The 22,297-nt window shown below is 39.2% G+C and overlaps 5 protein-coding genes across 9 annotated transcripts in view; 2 read left to right on the forward strand and 3 right to left on the reverse strand.

Moving 5' to 3' along the window:
• LOC306896563 (E3 ubiquitin-protein ligase RNF182) overlaps positions 1–464 on the forward strand; it is a 5,348-nt gene extending 4,884 nt beyond the window's left edge. For both annotated transcript variants that reach the window (XM_079460668.1, XM_079460667.1), the window contains exon 2: positions 1–464. This exon is cut by the window's left edge and continues 1,697 nt beyond it. The gene's annotated coding sequence lies outside the window, so the exon portion shown is untranslated.
• Positions 465–918: 454 nt separating this feature from the next.
• On the forward strand, positions 919–3,702 carry LOC306896117 (regulator of G-protein signaling 9-binding protein). The gene is made up of 3 exons (XM_079459812.1): positions 919–1,244; positions 2,382–2,605; positions 3,008–3,702. The coding sequence occupies exons 2-3, from the start codon at positions 2,404–2,406 to the stop codon at positions 3,541–3,543; spliced, it is 738 nt and encodes a 245-aa protein (XP_079315938.1). The 5' UTR covers positions 919–1,244; positions 2,382–2,403; the 3' UTR covers positions 3,544–3,702.
• A 38-nt stretch (positions 3,703–3,740) lies between these two features.
• Positions 3,741–5,808, reverse strand: ube2c (ubiquitin-conjugating enzyme E2C). Of its 2 annotated transcripts, none has more exons than XM_079461384.1 (7): positions 5,696–5,808; positions 5,196–5,306; positions 4,586–4,613; positions 4,421–4,507; positions 4,138–4,342; positions 4,000–4,059; positions 3,741–3,912 (listed from the first exon to the last, which is right to left on the reverse strand). In XM_079461384.1, the coding sequence occupies exons 2-7, from the start codon at positions 5,294–5,296 to the stop codon at positions 3,875–3,877; spliced, it is 519 nt and encodes a 172-aa protein (XP_079317510.1). In that variant the 5' UTR covers positions 5,297–5,306; positions 5,696–5,808; the 3' UTR covers positions 3,741–3,874. The 2 variants fall into 2 exon arrangements, with proteins under 2 accessions (XP_079317510.1, XP_079317509.1); XM_079461383.1 differs by having other exon boundaries at positions 5,664–5,714.
• Positions 5,809–6,370: 562 nt separating this feature from the next.
• On the reverse strand, positions 6,371–10,198 carry LOC306896410 (deoxynucleotidyltransferase terminal-interacting protein 1-like). 2 transcript variants are annotated; one of them, XM_079460378.1, is made up of 13 exons: positions 9,906–10,198; positions 9,120–9,190; positions 8,903–8,999; positions 8,722–8,820; positions 8,574–8,639; positions 8,413–8,469; positions 8,261–8,322; positions 8,122–8,167; positions 7,967–8,025; positions 7,784–7,844; positions 7,627–7,698; positions 7,251–7,306; positions 6,371–7,144 (listed from the first exon to the last, which is right to left on the reverse strand). In XM_079460378.1, the coding sequence occupies exons 1-13, from the start codon at positions 9,981–9,983 to the stop codon at positions 7,027–7,029; spliced, it is 942 nt and encodes a 313-aa protein (XP_079316504.1). In that variant the 5' UTR covers positions 9,984–10,198; the 3' UTR covers positions 6,371–7,026. The 2 variants fall into 2 exon arrangements, with proteins under 2 accessions (XP_079316504.1, XP_079316503.1); XM_079460377.1 differs by having other exon boundaries at positions 6,408–7,144; positions 7,784–7,862; positions 9,906–10,136.
• A 223-nt stretch (positions 10,199–10,421) lies between these two features.
• On the reverse strand, positions 10,422–21,412 carry pcif1 (phosphorylated CTD interacting factor 1). 2 transcript variants are annotated; one of them, XM_079460620.1, is made up of 16 exons: positions 21,322–21,412; positions 19,378–19,520; positions 19,106–19,230; positions 18,114–18,251; positions 16,652–16,791; positions 16,271–16,425; positions 15,408–15,555; positions 15,236–15,319; positions 15,059–15,158; positions 14,821–14,983; positions 14,511–14,686; positions 14,235–14,321; positions 13,961–14,145; positions 13,782–13,875; positions 13,519–13,694; positions 10,422–13,072 (listed from the first exon to the last, which is right to left on the reverse strand). In XM_079460620.1, exons 2-16 carry the CDS (start codon positions 19,499–19,501, stop codon positions 12,808–12,810), a joined length of 2,160 nt encoding a protein of 719 aa, XP_079316746.1. In that variant the 5' UTR covers positions 19,502–19,520; positions 21,322–21,412; the 3' UTR covers positions 10,422–12,807. The 2 variants fall into 2 exon arrangements, with proteins under 2 accessions (XP_079316746.1, XP_079316745.1); XM_079460619.1 differs by having other exon boundaries at positions 19,106–19,242; positions 21,322–21,397.
• Between the last annotated feature and the right edge of the window lie 885 nt (positions 21,413–22,297).

Below are 22,297 nucleotides of genomic sequence, written 5' to 3' on the forward strand. Positions count from 1 at the left end.
AGTTTCTAGTTGCCTTTGTAAGGCATGTCAATGGCCAAGATGTAACGTACGTGTACAAATGTGAATTCGTGTTTGTCATTGCTATGAAAATGAACAAATACTTTAAAGAAACCTGTTTGATGGTACTGTAAATAAAGATCGTCCAGATTGAACAGACCGTGTACCGTCAGGAGTTAACGCGTGCCAGAACAAACCTGATCCGGATTTAACTTCTTTGGATTTGAAACCCACCATGTGGCACTAAAAAAATGAAGAATATGATGAGAATGTTTGAAGAAATAAAACACAAACATCAGAATCATGAAGTGGGAAACACAGAACACAATATCAAGATACATAATAATAGAATCAAAGAGTCAAATATGAAAGTGACTAGAAAAGAAAAACTAAAACACTATAGAGCTTCAAACTAAGAACAGACATCTGTGGTGTCATCTTGTTACATTAAAAAGTGATTTTTGTGCTGTTGTTGTTTGCTTATGGTTTTCTTACATACGTTGGAAAGAATTTTGTATTGGGTCCACATTGCAGTTTTAGCTAAAAATCTTCTTTACTGTTTACGGAAATAATGTCACTCACTATCTTGGATGGGCTGCAATATTACATCATTCTCCAAAGAACCACCACTTTAATGCATCTTACATGTTCTTAAGCAGATTCTAAATGTACGGAATGACTAAGGAGTCGTGTCAGTGCCCATAATGGCTTTGCTAACTGAATGAGCTAATATAACCGGAGTCGCTCAGGAGATCTGACCCGTGGGACGGCATGCGTTGCATCAAGCGACACAGAGCTTTCAAACAAGCCCAAGAAACCACCAGAGAGTCAATAAAGGATCCCATCTGTTCCTCCACAATACATCCCATCATCCCCCGGGGCAATTAACCTCACATAAACCTCTGCACATAGCATTATAACACACATACAGTATATACAGCTCACAGAAAACATCTCTTCATGTAAAACACTGAACATACCGTGTGCGTTTCTTCTGAAGTGACTGGGACATATTTAATGTTGAAGAGCAGAAGGGATTCTGGGAACGTGGACAGCAAGGTTTGGGCCTCACAGTTCTCCCTGAAGACCTGCTTCTGTAAAAGCTTTGGAAAAAAGAACCGAGGTGAGCGTACAAATACAAGGGGGTTTGTACAAAGTGTTTTAAAAACAGATGTGCCGAACAGCACCATCCCAACAGTTTCAGGCAGACATGACAAGACACGAGCATCTGTGACGCTCAGTTAACAGTAAGTGCATTTTGCTTCAGTTTATACATCAACACACTTAAACCAATGCTTCGATATTATTTATTAAGATTATAAGGTGACACTTCAGCCGACTTCTGATAAAAGTAAAAAATAATTCTTCTGTATGTTATCATGTTTAATTTAATATTTATATTTAATAAAAGAATCTGTCAACATTAGTTAATGCACAATGACTTAACATAAACAGTATTTGTGTAACTTAACAAACAGCAATAAATGCGAAACATAGATATATTGCTCGCTGTTTACATATCAGCAAATGCATTCATGTTATACAATCCTAATGTATACATCTACTAAAATAAACACCAGCACTATATTTAAAACATTTATTACTGCCTTTGAACTTGAATAAAAGGTTATGTGTCCTAAAATATGAAATAAATGTCATAAAAGCCTGTGACATTTTTATACATGTCAACAACACAAATTTAAGGTTTTAACAAATTGTTTGAAAATGTAAAGTCAGCTTTATTTATATAGCGCTTCTTAGAATTTTCATTGATACAAAGCAGCTGTACAAGAAACATTGACTATAAAATGTATTGCTTTATTGAATGTGTTGCAGATAGAACCTTATCGTTCTAAACAGAAAGTGATTTCTCAGAATCAGAAGGTTCTATCAAATATCATTTTTGTACATTTAGAATACATTTCTGGTCTCTGTATTTTTCATGTAGTGATTTGTTCCTCATATCATTTGTGCTATATGACAAGCTCAATATCTCAATACTCTCGAACGCTGATATCATTCTAAGGCGATGAGTTGTTTTGATAGTATTAAAAATAAATGGACTCAACTTTGTTGTAACTTGTTCTATTCCTTTTTAAAAACTTTAATAAGAATCAGGAATATTGAAATATATTTTAACATGACACTGCAGATTAAAAAGAGTGTTTATTACAATCTGTTAAAACAAGCCCGCTTGAATTGACTTATTTTATTCAAATCCATTTGAGACGACATTCATGACAGGTATCTTTGACATTCTAACACTTCACGCTAGAACTAGCTCTAATTTAATTCCTTTCACAATCATTTCAGTCCAGGAAACTGTACACGTAGTTTAGGTTTGGAAAATGAACAACAATTATAAAATATGAATTGAAATTTAGGTCGGTTAGCACACAGGTGGTAATGAGTCGCTGGCGGCAATCCGTGGTGGAGATCCAATCCAGAAAGATACAGGTGAACGAATGCGAGCGGGCACAAGCGGCCTTGAGCAAGGTGACGGCATGCTTCCAGCAAATGGCCACCTCTCTGGGGACCAACGCAGATGGCAGCTGCCTTAGAGAAGAACTGGAAGAAACCAGGACACTGACTCATCGAATATGCACAGGTAAGACTGAAAAAACCAGAAGCAGAAAGAAAACCGCACGAGTGCCTTTAATAAACGGATCACAGATTGTGCTTCTGGAGAGATTTTGAATGAAGCTGAGAACACCACGTGCACACGGATGATCGTGCCCAGGTCAACTTTGGCTCTGTTTGTTTGGCCATCTCATGGTAATATTTACAGTAAGCAGACACAGTGACATTAGTTCAACTAAAGGACTCGTGTGTTTTCAAATCAAACACTGGTGTTTGGAAAGCGTTCTGAAGTGCAATTTTATAGTGGCACAGAAACGACACACTTCACCTTTAAATGTTTTTCTGCACAGCAAAACCTGAGGCTGACGTATTCAATCACGATACACTGACACTATTTTACTTGCGTTTACTTGATATGCTCATGTTTCAGGACTTCACAGGAGGTTACTCGCTCTACTGATAGAACTAGAACAAGGACAGGAGGACAAAGAACAGGTTGAGCGAATGTGGGTGGTCTTCCTCTCCAGCTTGGAACATTTCCAGCAAGACCTAAGAAAGGTCAGAATCCTGCAAGAGTTTTTCCCCCTCACCCAGCGCAAAGATCGACAGGCCCTTGTGAACACGGGATTTGCGGGCGGCACCTCAGAAGTAGTGGCGCGGGCGGCCATGGTTCAGACCCCGTGGTTATCCGCAGAGACGACGTCGTGCCCGGACCTCGAGAGTCACGTGGAAGAGATCGATGTTCTGCTGGAGGAAATGCTCCAGAGAGTTAATGTGCCACTGTGGTCTGTTGAACCCACACAAGAAGCTTGGGTTGAGGGTTGTTCCAACCGAGACATTGGGCAAGATGATGATGAGAGCCTGGAGCAGATGATGGAAGTAGAAGTAGTGTCTCAAAAGAATAAATCAGGATGTTGTCATCACCAAAACTGTAAAGTGGGATGTCTGCTATGTCTGCTGAGCTAGCATGACGAAGAGTCAAACAACAACAAAACACTATTTTTTAGCAAAAACCTTTTAGGTGGTTCCTTAATCACAGATTATAATGAAACCTCCAACTGATCAATAACATGTCCACCAAAACCTTGATATAGTACATATTGAAAATAAACTATACTCACTCTTCTCTGTCCTCTTCCTTCCCATTATGAAGCACACACACTCAAATTTCAAACAGCATTTTATTCAGGCAAGTAGAACACAACATAGAAATAATGTACACACACAGACCAAACATTCAAATTTACATTATTATGAACAAGAGACAGATAAAACAAGACACATGTCATCTTTATGGTCAATTCTTGTAGGTTGCGCGCAAATGGGCTTTGAAGGCTGAAACAAAAGCAATTTAAATTTGCATAATTGAAGAAAAAAGAAAATCGATTTCAAAGAAAATATCATTCAAAAATGATTACCGACCTTCTTGGTCATCCCATAACTCTGCAGCAGCGGAATTCAATGGACTATCATTGTTGGGTTCTACACAAAATACACGTCAACGGATATTTCATGAAACTTAATCAACATGGTTTACTTGGCAAAGACAAAGAAACTCACCTCCTAGTAGACTCTGAATAGACAGCAATATAGAGCGGACATCATAAAGCGCAGACCACTTGTCCTTTAAAATGTCTAGACAGATGAATCCATTCTCATCAACATTTGGGTGATAACAAGCAGTGATGAATTTCACCCTCGGGGCGTTGTAGGGGTACCCACTAGGAAACTCCAATGAAAGTTTATACCTCAAACCTTCGTAAACCTGGAAAACAGGTGGATTGACACAACTTCCTTGTACAGTTTTCCATCACGTGTTTAAAGTATATGTTTAAATTCCTACCGTTCCCTGAGCTCCATCTATTGTTCCAATCCATTTGAATAGATTGTCAGATTCTGGAAACGCTGAAATCCCCTTGTCTCCTGACATCTGCGTTAACACAAAGCACAGAGTCAACAAACTACACTAACCAGAAAACACAACAGCTGCTGTATATAAAGGGCTCACCATTAGTGTCATCAGTTCTTGCTGAAGTCTGTAGTGAAAAAAGACAAGACGAAAAATAAATAAATCTGGATCAATAAACAACACAAAACTACAAGAATATTCCACACCAACATTTTAATTCTGCTATTAAATACTCAAAACACAAAAGTACCGTTCATATCTGCCCTGTGATTTAATGGAAAGCAAGTAGCAGGGATTTTATATAGTTGCATTCATTTATTGACTCGTATAGACCCCTCTGTTAAATGTAAACACTGGTCCAGAGGCACTTCCTGTTTGAGTTCATCTTTTATAACTAGAACTTAAATCTTACAAACAAAATTCAATTCTAAAAGACATTTGTTTAACATTTTAAATGGGATCTTGTGTTTTGTTCTTCTGGATCATGCAAAGAGGTCTATAGGAATCCTGCACAGATTCCATCGCATGCCAAAGAAAACACCCTACAGAAACGTTATTATGGGATGTAATGGTCATTGTAGCAGTTGTAGTGTTTAGATGAAAACATTCAGCGTTGTTGTTTTCTTTCAGCGGGGCAATAAGAGGTCATGACGCGACGGGTTTATCGTGTCACTCTTTTCGATGTCAAACCTTTATTTTGGGGTCATACCTTTTGGTGACCGAGCCTTTGGACACACTTCCGGTCGTCTCGCTTCCTTTAAGCGCTGCGGTCGAAGCGGCAGCAGCGGGATCCATATTCTGTGAGGCCATCGCGTCTGATCTGAGATCATTTGACATATATAAATATACATATACACTCTATACGTCACGTGATTTACGACACGCAAAACAGCGTCACGCGCTATAAAGCCACCTGAAGCGAGTCTAAAGTTACACGAACACACGCGGATGTGAAGTGAACTAACATCACGAAATAAACATTTACACGTAAACGATTCACAAATTGACATTTAACGTTGTGTGAGGCACACAGATCCACTCAAACTGTCGAAAATTCTCTAACAATTCTATCGTGTAGACGATTTAAAGCAAATATCCTGTCAAGTGGATGAAATACTCATTTTTCTCTTTCAATATGAGATGAAAGTTTAGATTTAATATGAAATAAATCATTTACCGGCTGTGTGTGCAGTGCAGGTCAACACTCACCGAGTCTGTGTGGATTTTTAAATCTAATCCCGCCCCCTTGTTTAAACTTAGATTTCCAAACGCGCTCTCATCGGTTTAGCCAATCAGAGAATAGAATACTCGCGACGTAATGCAAAGCAACCAATAGTAAACCAAGCCTGATATAAAGCTCTTTGATTTGATTGGCTAGCTCATCCAGAGGGGTGTGTCTGTAACCGTTGACTAGTTTCAAATAAAAAGTCCTCGAGCTGATGATAATCATTTGATGAACTAAACACACAATAATAATATAATCATTTGATCAACTAAACACACAATAATAATATAATCATTTGATGAACTAAACACACAATAATAATATAATCATTTGATCAACTAAACACACAATAATAATATAATCATTTGATCAACTAAACACACAATAATAATATAATCATTTGATCAACTAAACTATTTTAGTCTAAATTATTATCTGTTCATATCCACCTGTACATTAATGTTCATAGTATATAGTCATCTGTGTATATTGTTCATAGAACATACCATAATATTGTATTCTGTATTTATTCTAACTGTATATCCTGCACTTGCTAATTGCACTTCTGGTTAGACCTAAACTACATTTCCTTACACTGTACTTGTATATGTGTCATGATAATAAAGTTGAATCTAATCTAAACACACAATAATAATATAATCATTTGATGAACTAAAGACACAATAATACAAACACAGTGTTTCAATAAATGATTTAATGCTAAATACACGTACAACCATTGACAAGCAATTCTACAGTTTCACTGATATAATAGACAATCATTTCGCACCTCTTTGACAAGCTATAAAAACCATTCTATGTAAAAAACCTATTTCCTTTCATAAAAAAGTCATTTAAAAAACAAAAGATGCGATAAGGTAAAAATAGCGCTGCCTTTTGTGTAGTCCGTAGAGAAATTGATTACTTGTCATTTCTTAAAGCAGAAATATATTGAAAACAGACAAATGAAACTGAAATAAGTAAATAAATTCCCTTTTCAAGCAGACACGACCAACACAACACAAGTACACAAGATTATAAAAAACACAATTAACATTAAAAGCACACGCACACAGTTTTCAAAACCACAGCATACAAAATAAATTCAAGCATTATCTATGAATCATCAGATATTCAAGCATTTTAAATGGATTTTAATGAGAAAAGCCCAATGCCAGAGATATATGGATGTAAACCTGTAACAGTGTCTGGCGGCAGCCTGCTTCTATTGGTGGAATCAGTTTATTAACCCACACAGATCTGAAGCAGGAAACACTGCGTCTGTGGTCCAATAACTTGCCTCACGATGTCGCCATCAATTAACAGCATCATGTTCAGATTTCTGCGCCTCCATGGCCTTCTGCATCTTCTCCACCATCCATATGGGCACTGAAAACGGTTTCAGTTCATCCAGCTTCAGGTCAGGACAGTCTCTAGGATTAAATGAGAGCGTCATGAACCACGTGCACCTTGTCATAATGCTTCATTTATAATTTTACATTTGATGTGGTTTGTGGTTAAGGAAACGTGTTTATTTACTTGTAGTCTTCACTTCGGGCGAGATCCAGAATATCCTCTTCTATAAGCAGATATGCCTGAAAGCATGAACAGAACAATGCCTCAGTCATAACATGGGTTAAATAGAACAGCCGAAAAGGAAAAGTCACTCATAATTTTACATTTATCTGTTTGCCAGACACTCTCAAGAATTCAATGTTTACGATTTCTGTCTGTAGCTCAATTTATAGAGCATTGCATTAGCGGCACAAACACTGATATAAAAGTGATCATCGTAAGCGCTTTCAATAGAAGAATCTTCCAAATGCACAAATGTTTCCGAAGCGAACGGCATAAGAGCGAGTAAATGATGATACAATTTCATCGTTTTGGGTGAACTATGGTTTGATTTTCTCACCATTTTTCCACCTGTTGCTCTCATGTGTTGTCTCTCTGAAAGCCAGTGTTTGTCCTGGGCATCAGCAGCGTACTGGAACACAAACATAAAGCTCTGTTATTTCCACACAAACACACATACATCACAAACAGAGCTCATAAAAACACCGGAGACAAACCTTGACGAGCTCTGCATGTTTGATATAGATTCTTCCTCTTGTACCGCCCATTCCCAAAGCTCTGAAAGATACCAAGAATCTGTTTTATTAGACACAGATGCCAAACCATTGTGTTGACAAATAAAACCTTTTTACAGATTTTACTTTTGAAAGCGCCTTGAATATGATGTTCTGCAAACTTACTTATTAGCTCTGGATCCAAGAACAAATTTGCTGTTCTCATTCAACCTGGATGGGTTCCACTACACAGACATCAGTGCAAACACATTAAAACTCACTTAATACTGTCAAAACAATATTTCATCCAAGGATAAAAGATAAATGCATATAACCACTACCTTGGGACCTTCTCGCTTTATTGGTTCAGATGTTTTAGGTTTAGCTCTGCAAATAAAATATTTCAAATGGTAAAAACGTAACTTAGGACTGTACATTTGACACCAGATCAACTAAAACAAAGGGGGGATGAAAACGTACGGCGTGCTGTACTGGGCCGGTCTATCATATGAAATAACTGGACCAGGGGGACGACCTTTCCTCTAAAAATTGACGAAAACAACAACAATATACATATTTGTAAATGTTTGGGTTGATTTCAATCTAAAACATCATGGGAGTCACTGGTGTACCCTTTTAGGAATGGGGCTGTCTCTCTGTCCAGGGACGTCGTCTGGCTGCCGTGTACGCTGTGGAATAAAACAATCCTTAGAACTGAAATCACATATAACAGAACTGAAATAAAGTGTGTTACACAACAGAGAAGAATCTCAGACTTCTGGATAAAATGTACCTTTGCTGTGGGGTCATGACTAGGTTTTGGAGCAGTTTTCTCCGTCTCAGGAAAAAGTTGTTTGGCCTGAAACACATGTTTTTAACAGATGAGTTAATTTGTGTCGTTTTCAGCAAACTTCTTTGTGGAAATCAGTTTTGTGCTTTACATGTTCCAGGCAGTTGCGGCACACGTCTCTGATGAGCTGATCTGGCTGGACGTCTCCACCAACGTTCTCTTTCACGTTACTGGCGGCCTTCTCAAAAAACTGACACAAACAGCTCAGTTGAGTTAATACGTCATCATCAGAACCATTGAACAATGCAAAAGCAACGTTTCGGTTAACTCACCTTCATGTATTTTCTAAACACAGCAAGGATGTCTTCATTGAAGCTGGGCTGAAGAACCGTCCGCAAAAGATCCATGGAAATGACCGGATCTGTATAACTACATCCAATAACAGCACATGTGTTGAGTCCTGAACCGAGCCATCTAATATTGTTTAAACTCTTCAACTGATGCATAAATTCAGCTGAATGAACTGGACATAAACATGTTTGGACCTACCTGACAGTCATTTGTGAGCGTCGGCCTCTGCGGTGTACCTGTCTGTGTTTGATCATTATATTCCAGGGATTCTGACATTAAGGAAACAAAACATTTGATATCATGTTCAGATATAATCAAGTAGCCCATTTACTATACCAGCCCAAACAACACTTCTGAGAGTTTTACGTGATCTTTAAAAGGTTTAAATGCTTGACATTACAGAGTTTTATGTATTTGAACAAAAGTTAAATGCGCATATGTTTTCAGTGAATGAGTGGGACTAGACTAAGTGTCCAGCATACATGAGAATAGACCACAGGTCGTGGGTTCAACTCCCAGAAGACACACATACTGATGAAATGAATTGTATTGAATTGGTTTCATCTAAAGCATCTGCCAAATGTTGGAGCCAATGGCCTTGTGGGTAGTGCTCTGACATGTGGCGTGGTTCTGTGTTCGAGTCCCGAGGCAAAAATACCTCAAATAAATCTTTAAAAAAGCATCTGAAATGTTTTCATAATATCTCACCATAAAATGGGTCATGCATGCGTGATATAAAAGCACAGAATTCATCCTTTACTTTCATGACGAGCACAGTAACCCCCAAACTATCAAAATAACCCATTCACACAGTTATAATAGTATTTATGTGCTGAACGATATTCAATCACATCGTTATATAATTGATAGAATTATGAGTCAAAGCAACAACAACGACGACATTTGTGTGAAGACAGAATAAGAATCATCTTCACTTAAATAACCCTTTTAAAACACGAGTGTGTGTGTGTGTGTGTGTCTCACCGCTGTGTGTATGTGCTGCTCACTGAAGTCCTGCTGAAGCCAGTCCCTGCGACCCTCACTCCTCTGAGCCCCCATCATTAACTGCTGTCAGATTAATACAGCTGCTTTACTGCACGATCTTTAATGCGGTAATGTTGTAAATAAACTCAACGAAGTCACGATTTCTGCAAACTTGCGGATCTCGATGAGTTGTCAGTCACTTCCTCAAGATTACAATGCAGTGACGTAAACAACAGTCGGAAATTACAAAATAAAGGTGTGTGGTAGATGGCACGCATGCGCGAGTGTGTGGCGGCCGTGACTCGGCTCAGAGTCGTTTTGCACACGTCGGGCCGCCATCTTTGTTGTGGCGCTGGATTCAGATTTGTCACGGGAATACATCATATATGTAAAGGTGTCGACTATATAAATCACAACTATACACTAACTGTTCCAAACACTAGCACTGATGATATTAGCCACCATCAATGTAAAGAAATAAAGACAAAACAAAATAAGAACATGCCAAAAATGGTCCATGGTTTTAATATTTTACTGAGAGCTATTCTGGTTTAGAGGGACATGTTTACTTCAGGTGAAGAGAAACGCCACAACACTGATAATATAACTTACAGAGAGAAGAAACAATAATATAAGCACAGACATTACTTACATTCACTCAATCTATGACTTTATCAGAATAAGATACAGGGGAGACATTCATGGCATTTTAGACATAAAATGAATCAACAAACGCAAAGGTGACCAAATATATATATCAATCAACATGACTGATAAATGCAAAGAGGTTAAAAGCCCAACATGGCGAAGCTCACAAGTTATTAAACAATACAGATCTGTACAATTTATAGGCTATAGTTTTTTTTGTATTGAAAAATATCAGGTCATGCAAAATAAAACCCAAACATACTTTTGTAAGAAAACAAAAAACGAAAGAGAATTATAAAAATAAACGTAGAAATAAATGGATGTTTTGCTGGTTACATCTTAAACATTACTGATGCAATCGTACACGATTCTACGTTAAGATATACGATAAATTCCACCTCTTTTAATAACACTTTGGTTTAGTTTAAAACAACTTCTATTTCATAAATTCTATAGTTCATAAACGGTCATTTAGAACCAAAATGTTAAATAAAAAAAGCCATGGAAAAGACGACCTTACTTCTTTTCAAATAAACAGCCGTGTAAGAAAATAACAAACTTCATACCCATGTTCTGTACAACATCTACAGTTTTGCTGGTGATGGAAAACACTCCAGGATTAAACCAATCCAACAATTCTCAAACAAACAGTATGGATGGATTTTTTATTTTACGAGATCAACCACTGGAATGGTTTAAAACTCGACATTAAACCCTGACGATGTAGTCCAGTGAAAAACACAAATCTATAGTTACATACACAAGAAAGTGATTGGGTATAATAAAATGGTCATATATGAATTTGTGGGTCTGTTTTAGCATGACATGAAAATATCCACCTCTGTAGTGCGAATAATCACAATAAATTTGACGAATCATCCAGAACTCGGTTCCTTTTTTTAAATGTACATTCAAAACGCTGCCCAGTGATAAAAACTGTGTGTCATTCCACTGTAAACAATCTTTTATGATTAGAGTACAAAACCAAAAGAAAAGCACTTTTCACACATACAGATCCATGACGTCGAGGCAATAGCAACTAATTCTTAGTTTACTGTTCTGTGTCTCATTTTCCAGATATCTCTGCGCTCACACCCACAATAAGAGGTAGACTCGCTGGAGAAACTATTCTGAGCTTGAGCTAATCCATTGAATAAAACCAATTTCTAACCACAACAATGTGGAATAATGCTTTTATGATCCAGTTTAACTGATTTTCTCTCTTTTTTTAGTTGATCAAGAAACTTTTCCTTTCGCTACACCTGAAACTGACGTGACCGATTATCCCATCGTATCACTTGAAGGTAAAACAGATCTGGACAGGGAACAAACGCAATAAAGGTACAGAATTCTAACAGACAATACATTTGCAATCGTGTTTTGTACATGTTGTACAAACAAATTGGAATTGAAGTAAAATCTGGATTGACTGACCCTTTCCCCACCCACATATATACTGTATTTTGCTATGAGGAAAGGCCTGACATGAACTCGAGGTGAAGAGAAAGGAACGGGAAAATCATGAATGCGATGAGAACAACTAATGCACATTATAATAAAAGCTTTTAAACATAGCTGCCTGATCGCCGACCATCTTCTGAAATAATAGAATATACAAGCATCGGGCCCTCAACACTCCTGGACAGCTTCATGATTCACGACTTTAATCTTACTTGGGTTAAAACATGCTTCAGGCCACATTTCACTCTTAAATAAGAAATTATATTTTGCTCGAATTATGGAAATAAACTTCTTTACGGTAATACAGTAAAACAATACTGTATTAAAGCAATGAAGCCCAACTGAGATGATGGGAATTACAATAATATTTCAAAGGAAAACACCGGATGCATTACAGGAATGAGAATTGGGAGAAAAATGTGCTTTACCGTTCTGAATAAATTCGCAAAATCTAAATTGCTCCAATGATTCCTCTTTACACAAAAATATTCGTTTCTTTTGATTTTGGAGTGTAACACAAAGGCCAAAAAAAGACTAGGAACATATTTGTGGGTTACATTTACCATCTCTTAAAATTACAACAAAGACGTGACCAAATATAAATCCCAACATAACAGAACAACCTAAACGTATTAAATAATATAGGCGGAAGAAAGTAAACAACTATGGATCTTTCTCTGTCTCACGTGAACATGTCAATGTCCAGACAACAGCGCAATATTTTACCTCTCATACAATCATAGACTCTTTCCCATGAACATACATACAACACGGCCGGTCGCGCAGCGGCGGGCTAAATGTTTGTCGTGTCTAGAGCAGTCTTTTCCACGGGACTGTTGTCTTGACTCTTAGCGGAACGTTCCTCGGCCGGTTTTGAGTCTTTGTCTCCAGTACTGCTGGAAGATGGACCAGGTGACGGTAAAGAATGACCAGAGAGTTTATATGCCGCCAGGAGCTCTTGGATTCTCTCCGTGGTCGGTTCCCACTTGGCAAAGCCAGCGCTATTTTGTAGGAAAATGACAGCCGTTCCATGGACGGCCTTGTAGTACATCTCGTCTCTAAGAGGAAAGAAAAATATACAGTAAATAATACATAAATAAAATGGAGCCGCGTCAAAATTATGTTTTCCGCAAAATCATAAACAACCGCTTAACTTATAAATAATTGTAAATTGGGCTACGGAGGTGTACTTGCTTGTTTTGTTTATTTTGAAAGCAAAAAAGTTACAGATTTCAGCTTCAAAGGGATATTTCACTACAAAATCAAAGTTTCCTCAAGTTTTACTCAAGGCATCCTAACTGAATATGGTTTTCTCCTGTAAGAAATAGAGTTAATAACACGTATCTTTGGGTGAATGGGTGGTGACTTTTTAAAGCTCTGACTGTATTATTCTTCAAGAAGAAAGTCATATTCAGTTAGGATGACTTGAGGGCAAGTAAAACATGGGGACATTTTGATTTGGTATTGCAATATCCCTTTAAGAACATTTGTGGGTGTGTCTGACCTCTTGCAGACGTGCTGCGAGCCACTGCGGTACTCGTGTTCGAACGGGGGGACGTTCATCTGGTGCCTGAGGAAGCGACTGCTCTCCATCCGCGTCAGTGCGGGGGTCGGCGGGTTGCGCCACTCCGGCACAAAGATGATGAAGGACAGCGGTTCGCTAGAGCGCTCCAGAAGATCCTGAGGGGAACGAGAGCGAGGGTCACTGTCTGAACCTCTCATAACAACACATTGGGTTTACTATCTAATTGAAATGATGTCACTAACTTCAAAGTGTGTCACCATGGTATCCATGAGCTCCTCACAGAAGGGAGGGTTCGCCTCGAATGAGCCGCTGGCTGGAGAGAAGCTGAGGAACGGCCTGTGTGGACAGAACAGAGAAGTGTGAGGAAACACCGCGGTAAAGCAACGAGCAAGCATGGCATTGCGGTCGAACAATAGTGTACCCTCGAGAGCCAAAGAAGCCGTCGATGTCTGGACACGCAGAGCAGAACTGCTTGAAGTAACAGTTCAAAGGGGAAGCGAAGCACTCGAACGTAACGCCAAACTGTTTGTTGAGAGCCTCAAAAACAGGAACGGGAAGCGCACCCTGTAGGCCGGAGCCCTCATTCACACCTGAGCCGAACATCACCTGTAATTCACAGACAAACACGGTTTTACTATCATGTTCCAGCAGTTGACGTGACTCGTTTCTGATCACTTACAGACGGAGAGATTTACCTGGTATCTTTTAATAAGGCACCAAACACGACACAAGAACTTTTCAAACCTTGGGTCATCGATGCAGCTGTATCGATACAGGAGTTCCTGTTTATGACACGCGTTGGAAAGAAATGCAAGAATATAAGACGAGAAATCCATCATGAAACATCTGAGAAGTGATTGTTTTAAAGCACATTCTTCAAAGCAATATGGAAACGGAAGCTCAATAGGACACATCAGAAATGCAACACAACTTTGTGTTCATCAGCTCAGGTTTGGTTGCGTTATACACACCAGTTTGTTGAAATGTCCACGGTTGACCTTCACCATTTCTCCTTTGTAGCGCAGACAGGCCATGTCGTTCTCAAAGTGAAGCTCAACGCGGGGTAGAGGAGGAGACGGAATGGACAATCTGATGGGATAACAATACACCAAACGGTCCTGAACCACCGCCGTCTCCACACCTTCAACTTCAATACAAAACAAAAGACTCATGGGGTCTCATTTAAAAAAAGAAAAAGCATAAATACCATTGAATATAACCCAACTGTAGCGTGTCAGATGAAAACAGATTTATTTCTTTTCTAAATAACAGAACACATACCTGAAATGTTGCAGTCTTTCAGCAGTGTGACGTGAGCCTGCCGGATCCTGCGCACATATTCAGCAGAGATGTGATAAATCTTTGAACAGATGCCCTCGACGGAGTCCTTCGCCACCGCAGTCACGTGAGGGCCGCACTGCTTCCGCAAATGCTCAAGACGATCCTGAGGAACGTTCACACCGAGGTCAAGATGGCAGACAGACACGAGCGTTTCAGAAGATAAATGTTGGAAACGTACCATGTAGTCTTCTTTGCTCGCGGAGTGATCTTTTCTCAACCAGTTCATCGTGTCCTCAGTGTTCCATTTCACCACCTTTCGACTGTCAGACGTCGCGTTTCTGTGAACAAACTGTTCATTTCAACAACCTTTTCATGTCTAAACATTGAAAACATTTGCTGGCTTTTAGATATTTACCTGGATTCGATCATTTTCTTGGCCGCCTCTGCGTACTTGAACAAGACTTTTCTGGCGTCTTCTTTATATTTAATGCGAGACAGCCTGAACGTCATTGAGAGAGGAGTTACAGATCCTTTTCAGATTTGAATATTGTTGGAAAACCACAGGAAAATAAGACTTTTATAAGGACCTGATAGGGATGTCGTTCATGATCTCTCGGAACATAGAAGGAGAAATAACCGGATCACATTCGCTGGGCAGGAGCGGATCCAAACCTTTATCCGCCACCTTCCTCTCCAAAAGCCAGCGGTTGAAGGATTCCCGCGGGGGTTCAATGCCTGCGAGTGATGTGGAAATCTCTTATTTGGTTTTTAATACTAAAGAAAAGCTGGAGATTATTTGAAATGATGGAAGCGATGAAGTGTGGATGCCATCTCTAATGAGAGCAAATTAACAAGATAACACAAGAGACTTAAAATCCTTCATCTCTTGGGAGATTGTCGACAGAAATGAAGACTACAGTATAAATGCAGCCGAGCTCCTGTTGTTTTCAGCCGTGTAAATGCACCTCGGTGGACACAGCCCCTTACGGTCACTTCTGTTTATAACAATCTATTATACTTCCACATTTTCCCCAAGACAGAACTGGGCAGATTTCTAAAACACATGACAGATGTGTAGTTATTAGGGCTGTCAGATGATTAACCGTGATAAACCCTTCGGGAATAAACGTGTGTTATCATCATATATGTACTGTGCATATTCATTTTGTATTTATAAAAACATACACATACATGCATATATTTAAGATAAATATTATATTGAATAAAGATTTATATCTATCATATTATTGGTAAACATAAATAAATGCAATGTGAATATTTTATTAATGCGATTAATCGATTGACAGCCCTCGTCTTTATAAGTTTATTGGATCAGGGAAATATCAGTGAGACACAAACTTTGATCCAATTCAGTTTCAAATATCAGTGTCTCCATGTGATGAAGTTCTCAAACGGTGGCAGTTTAGTTCAGTGCTGAATGTGAACGTACCCTCACGCTGTTGGCACAGCTCGCGATAATGCTGCCGAAGTTTGGTGGTGAGCTGAGCTCTCTGAAGCTCCATCTCAGGGTGGGGGGGCAGGTGGTCCGCAGGAGTCCGCTCTCGAATCACAGCGTTCGTCTGAATGTCCAGATCCCAGTACACACTGAAACCCAAAGCTATTTTAAACCTCATTGACTTCCATTGTATGAACACAAAACTACTCAGAGTCATTTCTTTTAATATCTTCTTTTGAGTTCCATTGAAGAAAGACTTGCATTACAGGTTTACTCAGGACATGAGGGAGACTAAAGGACGACAGAATTTGATATGGTGTTAAAGTGGTCTAACTGGTCCTGTCAAAGAAACAATACGCAGCGCTTCAAACTCACACAGACGGGCGATACGGAGCAGGTGCGGGCGCGCTGGATTGGCCTTGTTTCTCATCTGTGGTGGAGAGCCAGGGTTTGACTCCTGGTGTGCTGGGAGAAATGGGGATTGTGGGAGTCGTCGGAGTGACGGGAATCTCAACCTGAATTGGAAAGACACAAACACTATGGGGCGGTTTCCTGGACAGGGACTAGACTAGTCCAAGACTAAAATAAATGTAAGAGGCTGTCCAAACTGAAAACAGCTTGTACTGACAAATACACCTGTGTCTGAAAATGCACACAAGTGATGTTTTTTTGTAAGGCATGTTTGTTAACACTACTTAAATGTCATCATTTAATTTAGCCCTAGTCCTGGTTTAAACTAATCCCAGTCCGGGAAACCGCCTAGGGCTGAACGATTAATTGCATTTGTGATAAAATCTCAATGTGGTGAAGCGCAATTTACTAATCACAAAGGCTGCGATTAATTATGTGTATAACCCTGCTCGGAGCTGACCACTACTATCTCAAAAGCATTAAAAATGCATGGAAAATGCGTTGCACCTCATTAGCGTCGGGACTGCTTCGCTCTCTATTTCAGTGTGCGTCTGAATTTTAACCATGAGCCGCAGCTGAAGAGCGGACACGACTGCGCCTGTCTCTATTTACGCATCTGCATTTTAAATAAAGCATTTGTACATTGACCTGTTGTACAATAGCATCAGGCTCGACAGAACATGGCACTGTGGAGACTTTCGTGCAAAAGAGCAACAGCACGTCAGTTGTTCTGTGTGATGATGCTGCGCAGTGTCAGGTATTGTGTCTGCTCACATCACCCTCAAGGGGCAAGACTACCAACTTCATGCAGCACTAACACAATAATAAAAGACAATATATAAGATAAAACATATTAATAGTTTATATTTTCACATATTTAAAGATTGTCTAGTAAGTTATCAGACAGAGTTTAAGTGCACTCAACATGTTTATTACAGTGACTCTGCATTATCACATTACTGAGGGTGGTAAAGCCAAAATTTTGATTTATATTGATGTAATCTGCACTTTTGTTTCTGTGTTTAATGACTTTCATGTTACATCAAGTTTATTTGTCAAGATAATTATTACATGGCTAGAAATTTAACAAATCATTTAATATATTAGTATATTTGGGATAGTTCTATATAATGTCAGTTAATTAATGCATTAACTACTATCATTTTAAGTCTGGCCTATAGTTTATGGTTAATCTGTCTAATAATGCGTTGGATACCGTCATTTATTGATTTTCTTCATTAAAAATTTACAGAAGTTAAGGTGCTTAATTTGTTTTTAAATCGCATATTCAGTCTCAATATTGATAAAAAAATAAAAAATTAATCGCAATTAGATTCTTTTTCTTAATCGTTCAGCCCCAAACCGCCCCTATGAGAAATTTCACAAACAAATAAGTTATAAATCCAGTTTAAGGAACGAAACTGACCCTTGGCCTCTTAAAACTGTTGGGGCCCGGCTGAGGCGTCTCTTCTGATGGGTGTCTCTTACGCTGGCCGTTGCCGAGTCCCGCGTCAGCCGTCACCTCACCGGAGGCAGGGGCCGCGTTCAACCCCAGAGGATCCGACTACAATGACAGCAAACACAGATAATCGATCACACCTGGGGTCTATTCCAGAAAGCAGGTTAACTTACCATCAGTTTAACCCTGAACTCTGGGTTAATTATTACATATAATTATAAAGACAAATATGAAGTTTTAAATTAGATTTTTAAAACAAATTTTTATACTAAGATATTTAAAACATTGAAATATCTTATAAGTTTATACACAGCTATCTCTGTTAGATTTGTTGAGAGATTTAATTGGCCATGTGTATGGTTTTCTACCAGTATATTTAATTACATTGCTGATTGTGTGGCTGTATATTGAACCTCTAATTTGTTCCTTTAAAAAACTACTTTTATTTGGTTCTGTGAAAACTGACATTGCTGTGTATCAGCTTTATTTTGATCGGTTGCTGATGTGGTCATATAAATGGAGACTCTGTTAAAGATAGAATCTTGTTTAACACGTCAGAACACATTAACCATGATCGTTCATTTGCATTAGAGGATGAAGGTCTGCTGTGACTGGTAGAGAATGAAACGTTAGGCCCACAGTTACATGTCCAATATGTCATGATATATATTCATTTCAAATGTTGGAAACCTGCCAGTCTGGGAATCAAACTTGCAACCCGAGTTTTAAGTCATGGCTCTCTGACCATTAGGCCACAACTATCCTTGACCCGTCGCATCAAATATTCTTAACTTAATTCTAATAAACCCTTAAAGTGATGTCTGTTTTTGGAACCTAAAGGGGAGGTTATCCGCTAACTAACCCTTAAACTTACCAGTGTATGTCACATAACCAGCTCTCTGGAATACCCCCCTGATACATCACCAAATCAAACAAGATCAAAACATCCCACAACTTACAATGACGTCATGTTGACCGAGGACAGGCACCTCCCACAGAGACTGGTTAGTGAAGCGGTTAAAGTAATACGGCCGATTCTCTCTTTTACTCCAACATTTCGCCCATCCAGCCTGAATCAGCTCATCTGAAAGAGACACTGTAGATCAGAGACACAGGACACAAACATGATTGATTTTACCAATCTCCTGAAATAATAATTCAATCAAATATGTTTGTTTGGTTTATTGCAGAATGTTTGCGCGGGCCGACAGGGAAAGTTGTGGTGACACACCTGGCAGCTCTTGGATGGGTTTGCTGGTGGAGGGTGAGAGGGGCTCGGCCTGTGATGTGGACCCGGTGGGCGACATGACCACTGCCTGATCTGCCTTTATGATTCCGTGGTTTTCACTCGTCATAGCTCCTCATTTGTCCTGTCTTCAGAGAAACAAGTGTAATGCTCTTTAAATAACCCCTGTACAAACGCTTAAGTCTTCAGATTCAGGATTTATATGTTCATGTGTATCTAGGTACAATTCAATTACGATCAAATTCAATTCCAACAAAAAGTAAATCAGATGAAAATTGCATTAAGAGGTAAACATTTTAACTGATAAAAACTTGTTAAATGTGTTAGAATATCTGGTTGTTGGACTTGAGGTTATTTTCATCCTCTGAGAAGTGATTTTAAAGTTTGAACTTTAATAACAATGTTTGGATATTCTCTGTGATCATCTGTGTAAACCTTCATGTGTAAAGCGAGAATAACACACACATTAATACAACAATTCAAACAGTTTATTGTCATTTTGCGTGGAGTAAAACTGATCCAAAACAAAAACAACAACAACACAGTTTTCACACACCAACTTTCTGACATTATCAGCAGAACATATGGGAACAATATGTTGTGTTTATGTACTTTTGCATTGAATATATTTCACCAGAACAAGAGATGTGAGCTTCACAACACAACTCAACGTTTTTCTTAAATGAATGAGATAAATATAGATTCTGGACACAGAAGTGAATGTGACATCATATCTTTTAACATGAGAATAACTAAACTTAACCTTCTAATGAAAGTGAGACGTCATGGATCCGCAGTGTCTCCAACACATACATTTTATTTTCTTTATTGAAAACTCCCAACTGTAAGAGGATAAAAACAAACACCAGCTACTATGACTGCTGTTACTGTGAAAATCTCATGATTCTGGTGTGTGTGTGTGTCCTCTGCGTTTTCACCGGTTTAGTGTTAACTTTACATGTTTATCTTATAGTCAATATGTTTCTTGTACAGCTTATTTGTAACATGAAAAGTGTAAAAAGCGTTTTATAAATAAAGTCTTGACGTTACAAGAGTATTGAACAGTAATTGACTGTGGTGTTCACTCAAGCATAACGTCATGCAGAATTGGATCAAGATTATGGTGACGGTAATATCACGATACCGCGGTCCAAAAGCCACAATAGTAGCTCCACATCACAGTATGTTTGTCAGAGGATATCATATAATAAACACCACTTTATGATGAAAAACTCACACTGTATTATCACGGTGAAAACAAACAAGGTATCGTTATGATATCATCACCCACGTCACGGTATTTCGCGGGACCGCCACGGTATTGTGGCTGTGCGGCGCTGCAGTGTGTCTGTAATATCACGGTCTCAATACTACAGTATTTAAGTTGTTTGACTCCACATACCGCGCATAAAACCGACACAATTGTTTACAGTCTTCATCGGCGATATTAAAGCGCAAATGAGCGCGAGAAGGGCACGCATGCGCACGCACGCCGACTCGAGCCACCCGAAAACAAACCCGCAGAAGGAGGAGAGCGAAACATCCAACAAAGAGCGACGGCCGCTCGGTCGACGTGCCGCGAAAACCCACTGAAACGAGGCAGAGTCGCGGCACGTTCGGCGCCGTTCGTGCTCAGAAAGGACGAGGACACACAGGGCCACATTTGAGTGTGTTAAAGCGCTCATTTCTGCACTTAAACCCCGCAAACATTCACGATCATTTTAGGCGCGCACTTGCGCTGTGCAGAAACGGTTGGCAAGATGGCGCGTGTTCTCGCACACCAAGCGCCGCGCGCCCTCCGTAACACAGCGGCTGTTTAACGCGCGCACAGCGCACATACGCAGGAACCGTGGCGATATTCATGTGCCCCGTGGGTTCCGCCGGACGCCCGTATGTCTGGTACGGCTCCGCGATGGCTCGGTGTCTTACCTTAGAGAGGTTTGTTGGGAGTCCTCGATAGGCTTTGCGCTGTAGGGTTCGGACCCGCCTCCGCCTCTCCCTCCCCACCGACTCCGCCATCTTGTATCGGGCTCTCGGAGTCGGTTAATGCGCATGCGCTCGTTCAGTAGCCGTCCACGTAGAGACCCGACGCAGCGGAGCGGCCATTTGCAGAGGGGCAGCGACTCTGCGTTTAAAACAATCATACTTTTATTATGGTCTGTTTTATTTTCATAAGAAAATACCACATTAAATAGGGTATGATTCATTTTTCCCTTTTCTTCTTTTAATGTCATTTGAACTTGTATTTTAATTTAAAGGTTTATTTTACATTTGTGTAAATGCTCATTAGTGCTCTGCGTGTTCTTGCATATTTACGATTAGTCATTTAGCAGACACTTTTATCTAAAGCCACTTACAAATGAAGCATATTTTTTCTTAAATTGCAAAACTTGTTTTATTTCATTCACGCTATATACTATGATACGGTATAAAAATAATATATTATTTTGCCACTTATAGTCCTACATCGTATTCTTTACCTTATTTTAGTCACTTGGTCAGTTTTAATATAGATTGATTATACATCTTGACCTTTACACTATATGTCACTTCCTCATTTTCCATTACTTTGAACAATGATTCTTCATTGAAACGTCATGTTGCTATTTAGTTATATTTTACAGGCATTGCCCTTTGTGCATAATCTTAAGTCTTTAGGTGTCAATAACTGGTTGCAAAGTACTCAAACTATGAGTCAACACAATGACAGTCCACATCAAGAAGATATTGACTGGTGATCCAAATATTGTTAGAATTTGTTTAGCTTCTGCTGTAAGCGTGTGTGGGGATAAGTCTGATTCAGTAAAGAAATATACATGACTCACCCCCTCATTTCAAATGTCTTATATCCTTTAACATTCGACGTGCTCGCCCCATAATTGATGCCCTAAAACATCTAGTGTGA

Source organism: Barbatula barbatula, assembly GCF_947034865.1.
Source record: "Barbatula barbatula genome assembly, chromosome: 7".
Taxonomy (NCBI): Eukaryota; Metazoa; Chordata; class Actinopteri; order Cypriniformes; family Nemacheilidae; genus Barbatula; species Barbatula barbatula.

Bases quoted from the DNA above. Each gene is read 5' to 3' on its own strand.
- LOC306896410 (XM_079460377.1), bottom strand. From the start codon at position 9,983: ATGATGGGGGCTCAGAGGAGTGAGGGTCGCAGGGACTGGCTTCAGCAG. The intron at 8,821-8,902 runs GTGAGTTAACCG...TGTTTGTGTCAG, and splicing joins TGTTTAGAAAATACATGAAG to TTTTTTGAGAAGGCCGCCAG. The intron at 7,307-7,626 runs GTGAGAAAATCA...TCATGCTTTCAG, and splicing joins GAGCAACAGGTGGAAAAATG to GCATATCTGCTTATAGAAGA.
- ube2c (XM_079461384.1), bottom strand. From the start codon at position 5,296: ATGGCCTCACAGAATATGGATCCCGCTGCTGCCGCTTCGACCGCAGCG. The intron at 4,614-5,195 runs GTATGACCCCAA...TTTTCACTACAG, and splicing joins AAAGGCTCGGTCACCAAAAG to ACTTCAGCAAGAACTGATGA. The intron at 4,508-4,585 runs GTGAGCCCTTTA...GTGTTAACGCAG, and splicing joins AAGAACTGATGACACTAATG to ATGTCAGGAGACAAGGGGAT.
- LOC306896117 (XM_079459812.1), top strand. From the start codon at position 2,404: ATGAGTCGCTGGCGGCAATCCGTGGTGGAGATCCAATCCAGAAAGATA. The intron at 2,606-3,007 runs GTAAGACTGAAA...CTCATGTTTCAG, and splicing joins GACTCATCGAATATGCACAG to GACTTCACAGGAGGTTACTC.
- pcif1 (XM_079460619.1), bottom strand. From the start codon at position 19,501: ATGACGAGTGAAAACCACGGAATCATAAAGGCAGATCAGGCAGTGGTC. The intron at 16,426-16,651 runs GTGAGTTTGAAG...TTTGGGTTTCAG, and splicing joins GCTCCGTATCGCCCGTCTGT to TGTGTACTGGGATCTGGACA. The intron at 13,876-13,960 runs GTACACTATTGT...CTGTCCACACAG, and splicing joins GGCTTCTTTGGCTCTCGAGG to GCCGTTCCTCAGCTTCTCTC.